At 37.6% G+C, this 13,498-nt stretch overlaps 3 protein-coding genes across 3 annotated transcripts in view; all 3 read right to left on the reverse strand.

The window, feature by feature from the left end:
- Positions 1-1,594, reverse strand: part of LOC140946155 (uncharacterized) — a 2,527-nt gene extending 933 nt beyond the window's left edge. The window contains exons 1-3 of the mRNA XM_073395238.1: positions 1,474-1,594; positions 359-483; positions 1-61 (exon numbers count right to left, since the gene is read on the reverse strand). The exon at positions 1-61 is cut by the window's left edge and continues 290 nt beyond it. Coding sequence (XP_073251339.1) covers positions 1-61; positions 359-469 — 172 coding nt within the window. The 5' untranslated portion in view covers positions 470-483; positions 1,474-1,594. The remainder of the gene's footprint in view (positions 62-358; positions 484-1,473) is intronic.
- Positions 1,595-4,758: 3,164 nt separating this feature from the next.
- LOC140946213 (uncharacterized) lies at positions 4,759-6,802 on the reverse strand. The gene is made up of 3 exons (XM_073395297.1): positions 6,634-6,802; positions 5,910-6,260; positions 4,759-5,124 (listed from the first exon to the last, which is right to left on the reverse strand). The coding sequence occupies exons 1-3, from the start codon at positions 6,787-6,789 to the stop codon at positions 4,774-4,776; spliced, it is 858 nt and encodes a 285-aa protein (XP_073251398.1). The 5' UTR covers positions 6,790-6,802; the 3' UTR covers positions 4,759-4,773.
- Positions 6,803-9,679: 2,877 nt separating this feature from the next.
- LOC140946841 (probable NADH dehydrogenase) lies at positions 9,680-13,493 on the reverse strand. Its single transcript, XM_073395949.1, has 2 exons — positions 12,488-13,493; positions 9,680-11,064 (listed from the first exon to the last, which is right to left on the reverse strand). The coding sequence occupies exons 1-2, from the start codon at positions 13,416-13,418 to the stop codon at positions 10,634-10,636; spliced, it is 1,362 nt and encodes a 453-aa protein (XP_073252050.1). The 5' UTR covers positions 13,419-13,493; the 3' UTR covers positions 9,680-10,633.
- Positions 13,494-13,498: the final 5 nt, after the last annotated feature.

Below are 13,498 nucleotides of genomic sequence, written 5' to 3' on the forward strand. Positions count from 1 at the left end.
TCCCAGGCGAACCAGGTTTGCCATGCATGCCGGGAATACCGGCATAGTAGACTGATGGGGCCTGGTAATTTGCAAGTAAAATAAAGTACATAATTGTCAGTGAACATTATTTAAATTAGCCATTTGTTAAAATTCCTTTTCCTAGTAGATAAGATCGACACATTATAATTTTTCCTTAAACATTAAACACTGTAATGAAATGTATACTTTTTGGCCGTTCGAAGTTTATTTGCTGCGTATACAAGAAGTACTTTTGAAATTAAGATTGTTTATTCAATGCGCCAAGTTTTCATGTACATCATCAAAAATTTACATATATTTTGTCTGACTTATCAGAGGCAGTTTCTGTGTCACCTACCATGTTGTTTGATGGCTGATTGTTTTTATTGCCAGTTGTAGTACAAGCCAAGAATAATATGGCAAACGACGCTATCAGACAAATCGACATCTTAAACGGGTAAGTTGCCATTTTTTCGCTCTTTCCTGCGAACAAGATTGAAAACATTATAATACGAAACTCAAAGGAGTTGACATGTAAAATACAACAAGAAGAGAAAAAGGCCTCTTGCTTGAGTAAATGAAAGATATCTGAGGGCCCGCGAATTTAAGTCATGCCAATAATAAAAACGCAACTGATTCTCGCCGTGTTTTTGAAGAACAGGCGGACTTTCGTTAGTAAATATTTATACCAAACGTGTTTTCTTTGGATGAATTTTAAGCCATTGATGAAAGCTATTGCAGAGAATTTTACTGAGAAGTTTATCCTCTGTAAAGATTTTCGATTTTTTTTTTCTGTAAAGTCTTTTCCTAATGCAACAAAATAAAGACTTCAGGAACCCATAGTGACCATGTATTCTGTAAGCGCAACAATTTGTTTATGGAACAATGATTCAAAGATTATAGCCGTTGTTTTGGCATTGCTTTTCTGCTAAAAATTAGTTCGTGCCATTTTGATCTGCTTCAATCTTCGTAATTTGAAGAACAAGAAGATGTAATCGAATATAATATCTATAATATCTTCGTAATTTGAAGAACAAGAAGATGTAATCGAATATAATATCTGTTTTAAAGTATCTATCTCCTCCGTTTACAAAACTCCAGAGACTGACGGATTTAGCCATTAGAAAACAGTTCCGGCGAAATGGCAAGTGCCCCCATCCACAACAGGCGGCTTCTGTCAGTTTCTTCTAGAGAAACGTTTTTGAACTAATGTGCGACCAAGAACTATTTCAGAGCCGTAACCGACTTTTTTGTATTCAGCGATTTCAACTTTAAGAGACTCGTGAACAGAGCTGTTAGAAAACTGACAAATGAGAAGGCTGCGCGCTCTTATCGGGAATATCAGTTTCTATTTTAAATTTAGGATGAATTAGTAAAAGTGAAGGGGGCGACTAAACTTCAGGCTTCTTTTACTTCGGGTTAAGTTTTGCACCACAGAACACATACCAGTACATACATACAGGTAAGACATACCTGTAAAGGAGTAGAAAGCCTTCTTTTTCGTCCAAGAACTCCTTGAATGAACAAACCGCAGTTACTGAACTCCTTTTCATCATTTTCCATCTTTTGTTGACATGACATTGTTTGATTCGAGTTTGAACAAGTTTATTGTTGACTAGGGGCGCTGAAAAGGAAGTTCCTTCAAGTGCTTTGTTGTTGACCCTTAGTACTTGATCCTTATTATAAATTATGCGATTATTCTCTTAGTTAGTTACATTTCAAAATCATAAGATTATTTTTTAAACAGAATGTAAGATTTGGTATAAAGAAATGGCGACATTTTCGCAAGGCTGACCCCTTTGCTAATTGTGGTGTAGAATGCAGTCAGCCCTCAGTATCTCTACTGAGGGCAATCTTGTATTCTCTCGCTTGGCCTACACCGCTACGTCAAGGGAAGTAGTAGTATGTGCTTGGATCGCCAATCGGCAGACAAATCCGCAAATTCACGCGAAAAACTAGAAATCGGTCGTTCAGGAATACAGTTTCGCTCCTTTTTGCAGGACAACTGGCCTTCGTTCAAACTTCGGATTCTTTCCAGCAATTCATGTTTACAAGTATAAACGCCACATAAAAGTGATCAGCTTTGTCACATGTGTTCGCGTTGCATAAACAGATTTTAACCATAGAGTGATTTAACTTGAACCGTGAAATAAGTAGTAGAATACTGCGCACTATTATGCGCTAATTCTATTGTCTTCTTTTGTTTACCTCCCACTATTTTTGCACCATTTGCTAGTATCTGTTTCACGGTTCAAGTAAAGTCACTCTCAGACCCTCCGTGACGCGTTTTCTTCTTTGCTTGGAGACTGTACATGTCAGAAGTACATGATCGAAATAGAAAACAAAAAATCGACTTTCTAGTTGAAATCACCGAGATGCGCAATCAACCAGGACGATGTTTTTATGTACTGGAATTGATTTATAGCTAAAAGCTGTGTACTTCTACTTGACTGTGTAATGAGTAATAATAATCTGCTAAATAGTTTTACAAAGTAACTCTGGGCGTATTAAACAGTATTAAATTCCATTTATCCCAATATCTTGGTGTTGTAAAATCAAATCTCAATAATTACCACATTTGATTGTGCAGTTTAATTAAATGACAAACGATAACTTATTGTTTTTCTGAGCTTTTTATGACGTTAAAAAAATAAATAAAATTCGCCTGTAAATCACTTGCCATATTATATGTACAGGGCCGTCAAGGGGCCAAGCTTCCCAAATATTTTCTCTGTATATCGGTTTAGTAAGACATATATCGCAGCTAATCTGTTAATTTGATTGCGAAGTTTTTGTACATAATATATAAGAATCACACATTTCGATACAGTGCAATGGCAGTAAAAATTGCCTCTACGGCAACCAAAGGCGATAGAGAAACACACATGTTTCTTCATATATTTAATTCCGGCTCTTCTTAATAATGAAATTTTGTTTTCAAAGCGGAATTTCCACATTTCTAAATAGAAAGAGCTAACGACGAAATTTGTATTTATGTAAATTATTTGCATATCACGCTATTTCCCAAACCGAACTCGTTTGTATACATCTGTATTGTTTCTTCTTTTGTAAAACTTACAAGACGGTTCTAAAAAGTATAATCACATCTTTCCATACCGAAAATAAAAACAACAAAATCTGTGTCATGAAAAATATTTGAAAATGCCACTGTAAAGGACATCGACGTATTAGGCTTTTTGTTACTATTTACATAAAAACGTACCAACTTGTAGACGGGAAAACATGAAATTCTGCATCGTCTGGAAAGAGGACAAAAGTAGGCAGAATGACTCGATACGCTGAAACTCCCCAACACAAATGACGCTTTCGGATAAAAATAACTTTGAGGAATATTCTCCTTCATTTTGAATTTCTCAAACAAAATCCTTGATCTGAAATGCGTTACGCGGTTGATAATTTCGACTTGGGGCTCCTGTGTTGAGATGAAAAGAATTCGCCATTTGCACATCTCCCATAATACACCTTGTTTGCCTCCATCCTTCCCCGCCCCACCCCCCAAACAAAAATATTGTGTAGCCTTTGTTTTTTTTTTATCTCTTCTGGGTATTACAGCTTTCCCAGGAGAAACTGAAAACAATGCTTATGCAAAATTTTGGGGGCAAACAAGGTGCATCTGATACTTGAGAAGATGTGGAATTGGCGATCACCCAACTTGCCCCAGGGTCTTCTCGTTTTCGAATATGGCGGTGACCGGCAGGACTGAAAACCCGTACTATTATGTCGCCCGGTAAAACAAGAAGACTCTGGGAAGAGGTTGCGAAAGCATCGTGTTATAATTAGCCCCTAATAATAATCTCTTTTTCAGTGTACAGCCTTTCTGCTTCTGTTTTTATTTTTTTTTTATGGTTTTTCTGACAATTCATATTGACGTTAGAATAACATTTTTAATCCATTCGGTTTGGCTTAAAATGAATCGTACTTTTCTCGGATTTTTCCCACAATATTTCCAACATTGAAAACCTATTACATTGTGATTGTCTGAAAGATTTTGGACAATTTATAACTTAAAAAATTCAAGCTTAAATGTTTGAAATCCGAAGAATAGGGAGGAAAAAGAATGGAGATTGTATGTACGGCCATTTTGGACAAGCCTCTGTTTACACGTTTACACTTAACGAATAGCTCTATCACGCTTTCCCAAAAACGCGTAACACGATGGGTAGGGGGGAATTGACCCACGTCTTGGCATAGGGGTCCGGTTGCCGCCGAGGGTTTAAAACCCTGACCTTCCCCCACGAGAATTCGAAAGGTCGTTCGGAACGAAGAATATGGAAAGACTCAGTGCAAACAGGTGGAGCGGGAGGGCAGGAACAGAGGGAGAAGCTGCATCCTTGCTTTTAATGCCCCAACAGTCTTTGCGCGGAAATTTAAATGACGAAAGTGAGATTTAAGGAGGAGACAGCTTGATCATGTTTAGAACAGAGAAAAAAATCTGCAAAAACTACCAAACACTAAACCTTCTTCGGACCTTTTCTTATGGCTTAGCTTGTCTCAGCGGAAAATGGGATTCAATAATCAAAAGCCCGCTTTTTTTTTTCTTTTTTTTTTTACATTTCATGCATTTGCTTCAAATCTGAGCCGTAATAACAATCAAACATTTTATTTTCTTTAGCTGCCTCCTGCAACTTGTTTATTACGAGCAAACCTTACAAAGCTACAAAGTAATCAACTGTAGTATCCCACAAATGGAAGCGCTATTATTTGCTGTCTCTGTTTGGTTAATATGCAGGAGGGTCTATCTCCTCTGGAAGTCTAAGACTGAGCTTTGGGAACCTCCTCTACGAAGATGCGGGACACAGATCTCCACCCAGTGTAGGCGTCATAGTTTCCATTGTACCCATTGCATTTACCAACCCAGAAACCCACTCGCACTTTTCCTTTGTGGATGTTATTACAGTAGCCTTCAATGTGGCGGACTCGATGAGGGTTTACAGTTGTGCTGCGGACGTACACAACACCATCAATGGGTAGGGGAGCGGAACATTCTGCTCCGTTGAAAGTAAAGTACCAGCGTTTACAGCCACCATTATGAAAGACTCTAAGTGTACCAGTCCAGTATACATGAAGAGCTGTGTCAGAGAAGTTTTTGCTGAACACACATTCCTATGCAAAAACGGAAAGAGAGATGCTAGTAAAAATGTACCACAAAACAGTCTTGTTTAGAGGCGAGGAAAATGAAAAATGGTTATGATCTATTCCCGACAACAACCTTTATTATTATTACATCCAATAGAGAATTCTACATGTTTTGATGGCTAATGAAAAGAAAAGAAGAAATTGTTACGTAAAATTGTGCATTACGAGAACGAAGATGTCTAGGAGTTAAATAAACACACGTTTTTGTGCTAGCGCCTAGCTATAAAATGATATTTTTTACACAGTGGTGACAGATAAAATAGTAGCAAAAAAAACAGAACAAAACAAAACAAAATAAGTAAGTGAATAAACTAGACCGCACATTATACCCTATATGGTGATTAAAAAAAAAGGAATATGGACAACTTTCAAATTGTCCCTAAAACATTTTCTTTCTCTTTTGTTCCCTAGTTTTTCTTTCATTTTTGAAGCTATCGTTTTGTATAATCAATTCAGTTTTCATAACTTTATAGCGATGTTAATTCACACCCAGTTGTTTAGTAGATTAGTAAGTAGTTATGGATATATTGTGAATCAACACTATATTATTATTATTATTATTATTATTATTATTATTATTATTATTATTATCATCATCATCATTATCATTATTATTATTAATATGTAGTGGTTGCTATTATTGCTTCTTATAGTTATTAAGTAGATTAATAAATATATATGAGAAACGTAAAAACGTGTTAGTATTCTTAGAATAATGCAACACGAAAACAAAAACAACTTGCTCTTTTAACCTTGATTAGCCCTTGATCTTTGTCATCTTCGATGTTTTTCCAAACGCATTCCTTCCAGTTTTTAAAAGCCATTAGACCTGGATTCCCAGGGGTTCCACTTAATCCACTCTCCCCGCGTTCCCCCTTTTGTCCTGGGGGTCCTTGGGCTCCGCGTTCTCCTTTAGCGCCATCATTTCCGTTGGCACCCGGTTTTCCGCTAGGTCCCGGAGGCCCCTGGGGTCCAGTCTTCCCTGGGATACCTTGGTCACCTTTGGCTCCATCACGGCCATCTCGTCCGTCGCGGCCTGGTAACCCAGGGGAACCAGGTTTGCCATGCATGCCGGGAATCCCAGCATAGTAGACGGGAGAGGCCTGGTAAATTAAAAGTAGAATTGATTAAGTTCATATTTGTCAATTGATAGGCTTTCATTAGTCAAATTGAGCAGCTCTACAATTTCTTTCCTTGTATTCGCGAGAGCCATTACATTTTGAATTTTATTTTATTTTATTTCAACGCTAAGACACTGAAAAGAATACGATCTGGTATGTCCGTTGAAATTTAGACCTTTTGACTTAAAAGTTTAAGTTGCTACTGGAGGGTGCGTACTAAAACAGGAAGCACTGTTAACAGTGAAAATTGAAACTAAGATTGTTTATTCAATACGTCATTTTTTCAAGAACATCTTTAAAAATTTACATACGTTGTCGGACTTACTAGATTGAGACGCATAACCAAGTCACCTACCATGTTGCACGAGGACTGTTTGGTTTTGTTGCCACTTGTAGCACAAGCCAAGAATAATATCCCAAAAAACGCTACCAGAATTAGCGAAGCCTTAAACTGCGAAGTAGCCATTTTGATGGGAGTTTCGATAATTTCCTGCAATAAGATGAACAGCATATGAAACTTACAAGTAACGTGTTGCATCAACAACAGCGAGAGTTAAATACTCCTAGCTTTCCCCATACGGCAATACAAAAATTACTCCTTTTTGGATAATTTATTTTCGTTACCTCACGTTCATAACATGACGAATCAAATTATCTGTCTCACTGAAGATTTTCTGTATATTGTACTAGGGTTTTCACTCTTTAGGCTGTCGTCTTTTTGACTGTAGCAAGTTAAGAGAAATCTGAATTCAAATTTATTTAGTGACTACTTGTATTTATGCTGTGCATTTTGTCCATAAAAATTGTTTGAATTTTAACTGATTTTAAATGAAATAAAAATATAGTCAGTGTTGGTTTCTGTTGTTTTTTAGTATTTTTAGTTGTGCGAATCTGACGTTAGAACTTATTTGTTACAAACTCGAAATGCGATCAAATGAATTACTGTTTTGTTACGGAGAGTTTCGTTCAGACAACTGGATACATACAACTGAGAAATATTCCGATAACAAACACAGCGATTGAGTTTTAGTGATTAGTTTACTCCGGGAACAAAAATTAAGCAAATCAATTATTTTCTGAGACGAAACTAGAGGGATTAAGTCAGATAAAATAGCTAAGAAAGTCGAGAGCCTACATCGGTAAAAGTGGATTTTACTTATATAGAGTAACGAACCTGAATCCACTATTTTCGACGAGAAACTAATTTTCTAAAAAAGGAGTTGCGAGACGCACCTGTACAGGTCAAATGACTTCTTTTTCCTTCCAAGAATCGTGAACAAATGAAGCCGTATAGAACGACTTCTCTTTTCCATTTCAAGCCTTTTGTTGACAATACTTGGTTCGTGTTTGAGCGAGTTAAGCTGAGCTATGTCAACAGTACTGAAGCACGTTATCGCTACAGTAAGATCATTGCTTGATCTGTTTTCTGCAAAGTATTATTAAATAAATAAGCAGTTAGCGATTCGCAAACCAAAAGACAGTATTTCTGCAAAGCTGAGACCTTTTGCTGAGTTTTGCGCAACCAGTGATCAGGCCAAATTCTAGCGGTGCGAAGCAGTGCTCTTTTTGTTCGCAGTCGATAAAAATTTGGTCGTGAACTGAAACTTGATTGGCTGTCCACAATAGGTACGTCATGGAAATCAGGAGAGCTTTTATAACTGTGTGTGTCTGTTTGCGAATCTTTGAAGAATTACGTATCTAAAAATTATTAAAAAGTATCTGATCATTTGGTGATATATATCCATATCTAAGGAGATTTTCCCTTGGGTTTTTCGAGCATACTTCTCACCGGCAACAAAGGGTGGTTCTACCAATTTGTATTTGCTGAATAAAAACTGTCATATAAGCTAATCAATGAAACTGAAAATATGATGATGTTATATAGGTATTGCGTGGCGTTGGGTGAATAGATTTACCAAAAAGACTGGTGTCTTATCTTCTTTGCTTGTAAAGACAGCCGTGAATGGTCTCAAATAACTTTTTTTACCATTTTGTTTTCACTGCAGCTAAATGAAATGACACGCGAGAACTAGATTTGTCGTATAATCAATACAAATTTGCGGCTATACGGACACCGAGGGGGCCATACGGACGTTAATACGGACACCGGGGGGCATAGAAAGTATCCGTAAAAGCGGATTCAATTTAGAGAAAATATAAGACCTTTCTTTCGCCAGGGACAAGGCAAAATATCCATGATAACGAGTTGTCCGTATTAAGACAGTTTTCGTATAACGAGTTTTGTCCGTATACATTGTATCTCACTCTACAAAGACCTACAGAGTGCGATAAAACATTTGCTTGTTAATCACTCGCCATATCGTCAAATAAGGAAAAAAATGCATTCTCTGTTTATAACAAAGAAAAATACGCGGGAAATATTTTCTTCCCGAACAGAGTTCAAAGTCCTGGCCATAAAAAGAGAAATATTGACTCTATATATACCACACTCGATGAAAAGACTTTCGATTCAATCGTTTAAAAATGGCGATTTTTTTTTTGCTCTGTGTATATAGCGAACAGATTTTTAAATTAAATTTTTAAAGTTTTTAAATTTCTCAATTTATTATAAAGACAGTTGACGACAAAATGTTCGCTTACGTTCAGAAATTGGTAGACTTTTGTCGTTTGTGAATATTTACTATGTAAAGGGCTGTGCATATTTATTAATCCGCCGTAAAACTTTCAAGGGGTATTTTTCTAAAATATCACATGATTTCCGTACAGAAAGTATTTAAAATAGGAAAAAGAAAAGAATTGCTGTAAGAAATAATGATACTCAAGGGCTGAAGGGCAACGACATGCCAAGTTATTTAGTATTTACAATTACAAATCAAACACACTAACCTGCCGACAGAAAAACACGAAATTCTCCATCGTTGAGGAAAAACAACAATGAAAAGAAAACTCGCTGAAATCGTTTAAAACCGCCCGGATACAAGATGGTAACACTCCTAATGATTAATATAACATATTCCGGAAGAATTTTCTTCTTCAGTTGTAATTCTCAATAAATGATCGATAAATATTCACAAACCCAGAAAATGCACGCTGCACAGATTGGTATCACAAAGTCAATAATTCCGACCGTGGGAAGCCTGTGCTGGAATAAATAGCGGAACAGGCGAATGAAGCCGAGAGAATCCCTTGTATCAGATTAAAAGTATAGAAGGCGTTATTGACCAAGCTTGTTCTGTCAGGATAACCAGACAATGGCCAAGTTCATTTTCCATGTTTCTTTAGATCAAGACGAATAGTTAGCCATGCCGTGTTTTTTTGTCAATTTTCTGAGAGATTGAGAGGGAAGCAAATATAGAAACTTATTCACCAATTTCATTTAATCAAACAGCAAAAGAAAAAAAAATAATCGAGATAGAACTAATGATTTTATTCTCTTTTTTTTCACATGAAGTCTCTCCACTAAGTTTTTTCTATGTTATAGTTAGACTTATATAGGATAATGATCATAGAATAATGCTCTATAAAATCACCTCATTTTATGAATCGCAAATTTACGGAAATTTGCTAAATTATTTCATAATTCAGCTCTGGCACGTGCTACACAATAAGTATTGGATAACATATTTCGGCTATGATTAGATACGGGACAGACGTATCAATATTTGTGATAAAATATGGATATAAAAAATGATAAAAGAGAATGGATATCAGGAGCCGTCATTACCTGGCTCCTGTGGATATATATTTGTTTTAGCTTTTTGCATATTAATGATTTTCTGTTTACACATATGGAAAGCCACACCACTTAATTATCCCGGAGCCACGAGTGGAGAAATACCCACTACCCTCTTTCCCTAGGGGTAAATTTGGGCATAGGATTATATTACCGCTAGGGGTTTCAAACCTTATCTCCTGTGACCCTAAAGGAAAACAGGCTCTTTCATAGAGCCCTGTTTAGAACAGTGAAATAAATACACGCTTTGCCTTTTCTTCACGAAAAATTGGATATTGGGAAGTGTTTTAATGGAAATGGCCTTGCTTTCCACCACTGTGGGAGAGGAGTTTTTTCGACTAGGCTACAACAGACATGACATAACTCAAAATTTAACCATCTTTAAAACCTTTGCTGCAGTTGCATAGAGTACACCATGTTTATTAGACTGTGCAGTTTATTAATTCTATGTTTAATTGAGAGCAACACAGTATTGAAACATGTTATAAATAAAAATATTTATGCTTAGTGACTATCCTGTATTTCAAACTAGGGTTTTGAGCTCCCCCAATTTTTTTTCACCCCAAAGCCAACCTGGTACCATGATTAGCAGGCATATAACATTTGTTAACACTCTTCCTTTTACTGTTAATGGTAATAATAGTATCTTATTGTCCTGAATCTAGAATTGAGAAACATCCCTTCCCCAAATAAATGTTCTCATCCAGTCAAAAGGTACCTGGAATCTGGCTCTCCAGCTTCCTAGCTTTGTAAAGTACACTGATCTCCAAAGAATCCATGATTTGAAGCCTTGCAATTTGCTGGTGGGAAAATCAGCAAGACCTTGATAATCGCCCACATATGCCAGCATGCCAAGGTTCTTCCAGGAAAAAGGCTTTAATTCAGAAGCTTGTCCCATTGCTAGAAGACCCAAGCAATTGGCGACATAGCTGCCCTCTCGCTCTGCAACTTGTGCAGTGCAAGGATAAGGGTTGGCTTCAATACAGGAACAGTCCCCAATGGCAAATACTGAGCCATCATTGATACCCTTGACTCTTAGATATTGGTCAACCAGGATCTGACTGTTAGCATTCTTTGGAAGGTCCACTGAAGCTTAAAAATTTAGAACAATGCATGAATAGTATTCATATAACGATTGCCACTTACATCTGTAATTATATAACTGTGTCATTGGCCTCAATCTCAGCATGCAAGAGGTAATATGTTGCAGCAACACCCCCCCCATGAGTATACTGATGCCACAGCAGCCAAAATAAAGGGTAATTTTATCTGTGCGACCAGTCGCTCAGAATCAAACCATGCACTCTGAATTTATGTGGTCTCACTGGCAATGGTTTGTATGATTTGGACCAAAGTTTCATGTCACACAACATGATGGTATGTGAGAGCGCAGTCTTGAAAAGACCTATTTGGTGACAATGACTAATATTTTGATAACTCATGTGATGTCATCTTCATAGTCAAAGTGAGTTAGGTTTTGCCAGTTAAGGGCACTTAAATCTGGCTATTGACCTGATTGGTCAATTAAGCCACATTGTTATTGACTATGGGTCAGTTAAGCTGCGAATTGTTATTGGCTGTGAATGTAGAAGCCTGAATTTTTCAGGCTTTTGTTTTGTAACTGCAAAAGTTACATCTATCACTTAGCCTGAGTAAAGAACCGACATTTCACTTCACCACCAGTTTCCCTTTAAAATGACATCTGAGCAATGACCACATAAATTCCATACTGATGATGCATTACTACCCCAATGTGGGTAGTACTTCTTATTGGTTGTTTGCTTTACCCAATTAGAAGCACCTACCAGATTGGGGTAGTCACATGTCATCAGTAGGGAATTTCTGCAGCCATTTCTCAGATGTCATTTCATGGGGAAACCAGTGATGTCACCTGTCTTCTCAGGCTATCTATAGCTGGGATGACCTTCCTTCATTTAAATTATAACCAAATTCGTTGTATCGCGCTACGCGTCTGGAAACTTCGAATGGGTTTTTCTGTTCCATCAATCATTTGAGTGGAGGTGGAGTTAATGCAAATCACAATGCAACGCACTTGCCCCACTTGGCCCTCAAAAACAGAACTGAGAATGACTATAGACTGCTCAAGAATAGCGAAGGGAATAGCGATGATGGGTGGACTTTTTGTCGAGGGTGGGAGGCAGACATTGCTTTACTCTTGCAAGAGACAAGAATAAGAATGATCAGAAAAATCTTCGAAGAAAATCAGTCAATTATTGCCCAAAACAGGGGTGCGATCACAAGCAATGAACCTTGAAACACAGAAACAAACAAAGTAGATCGAAATGCACCAATCACAAATAAACATGTGTTTCCTAAGAGGTCTGCTAAGATGACTGACGGAACAGAAAAACCCAAAATTCCTTCGAAGTTTGCAAAATGCACAGTGCGATACAATGAATTTGGCTATAACAGCCTCTAATAAAGGAAATAGCAGACACCTTCTTTATTTGAAGGATCTAGTCAGGTCCCCCAAGACTGACACTGGTTATCTTACCTGTAAATGGTCTTGGAGCCAAGCCAGTTGACCAAACAACCAAACTACAAGGCATCACTGTCCCATCTTGTAACTTGATATGGTCACTATGCACCTGTGTAACACTGCTTTGAACAAGTTCAAACTGCTCTCTCTGCCTCATCTTTTTTTCCGCAAAATTACGAAGTTTCTCATCAAAGGATGGGAGGATCTGCCTGGCTTCAATCAGTGTTACACTGACCTTGCTTTTCTCATGCACATAAAGCCTCGTTACATCTTGTTTCACAAAATCATACAACTCTGCACCAAATTCAACTCCCGTGGGGCCACCCCCGACAATGACAAAATGCAAGAGGCGTTTCTTTTCTTCTTCAGAAACGCCCGGCTGCATGGCCAGCTCAAAGTTTTTGAGAATTTGGTTTCTGATCTTCCTGGCATCTGCAATTTCTTTAAGGAAGAAAGCGTTCTCGTGGACTCCAGGAACACCAAATGTATTGCTGACAGCACCAACACCGATGACTAATTTATCGTATTTTAGAGGGTATTCGTCATTGTTCAAGGAACTCCTACACAGAACGGTGTGTTCATCTGGAAGCAATTTCACTGCCTCGGCTAACTGGAAGTGATGCTCGTCACGAAAGCCTGTGTTTCGAATAGGCTCAATAATGCTGCGAAACTCTAGCGTTCCTACAGTAGTACTGCACAATAAAGGCGTAAAGAGGAAGTGATTTCGTGGGCTTATCACAATCACATCAAATAGTTTTTTGTTGATATGTTTAAGAACACTATAGCTGCCCCATCCTGTTCCTAAAATTACTAAACGTTGCCTTCCAGTTGTTTGCGTGTAATTCTGTCGGGAATTGATGGTGGTTTGAATTCCTCTACTTGTCCACAAGCGAAAGATACTTGGTCTCAAAAATATCCTTGTCTGTAAGTTAGAGATCATGGCCATCTCGTTAAAAATTTGGAGTGATTTGGAATAGAACTTTTGAGTGTCGAGTGAGCCTGCGTAAACCTTCCTCAAGGAAAGAG

The sequence above is a fragment of the Porites lutea genome, chromosome 8 (genome assembly GCF_958299795.1).
Source record: "Porites lutea chromosome 8, jaPorLute2.1, whole genome shotgun sequence".
Lineage (NCBI taxonomy): Eukaryota > Metazoa > Cnidaria > Anthozoa > Scleractinia > Poritidae > Porites > Porites lutea.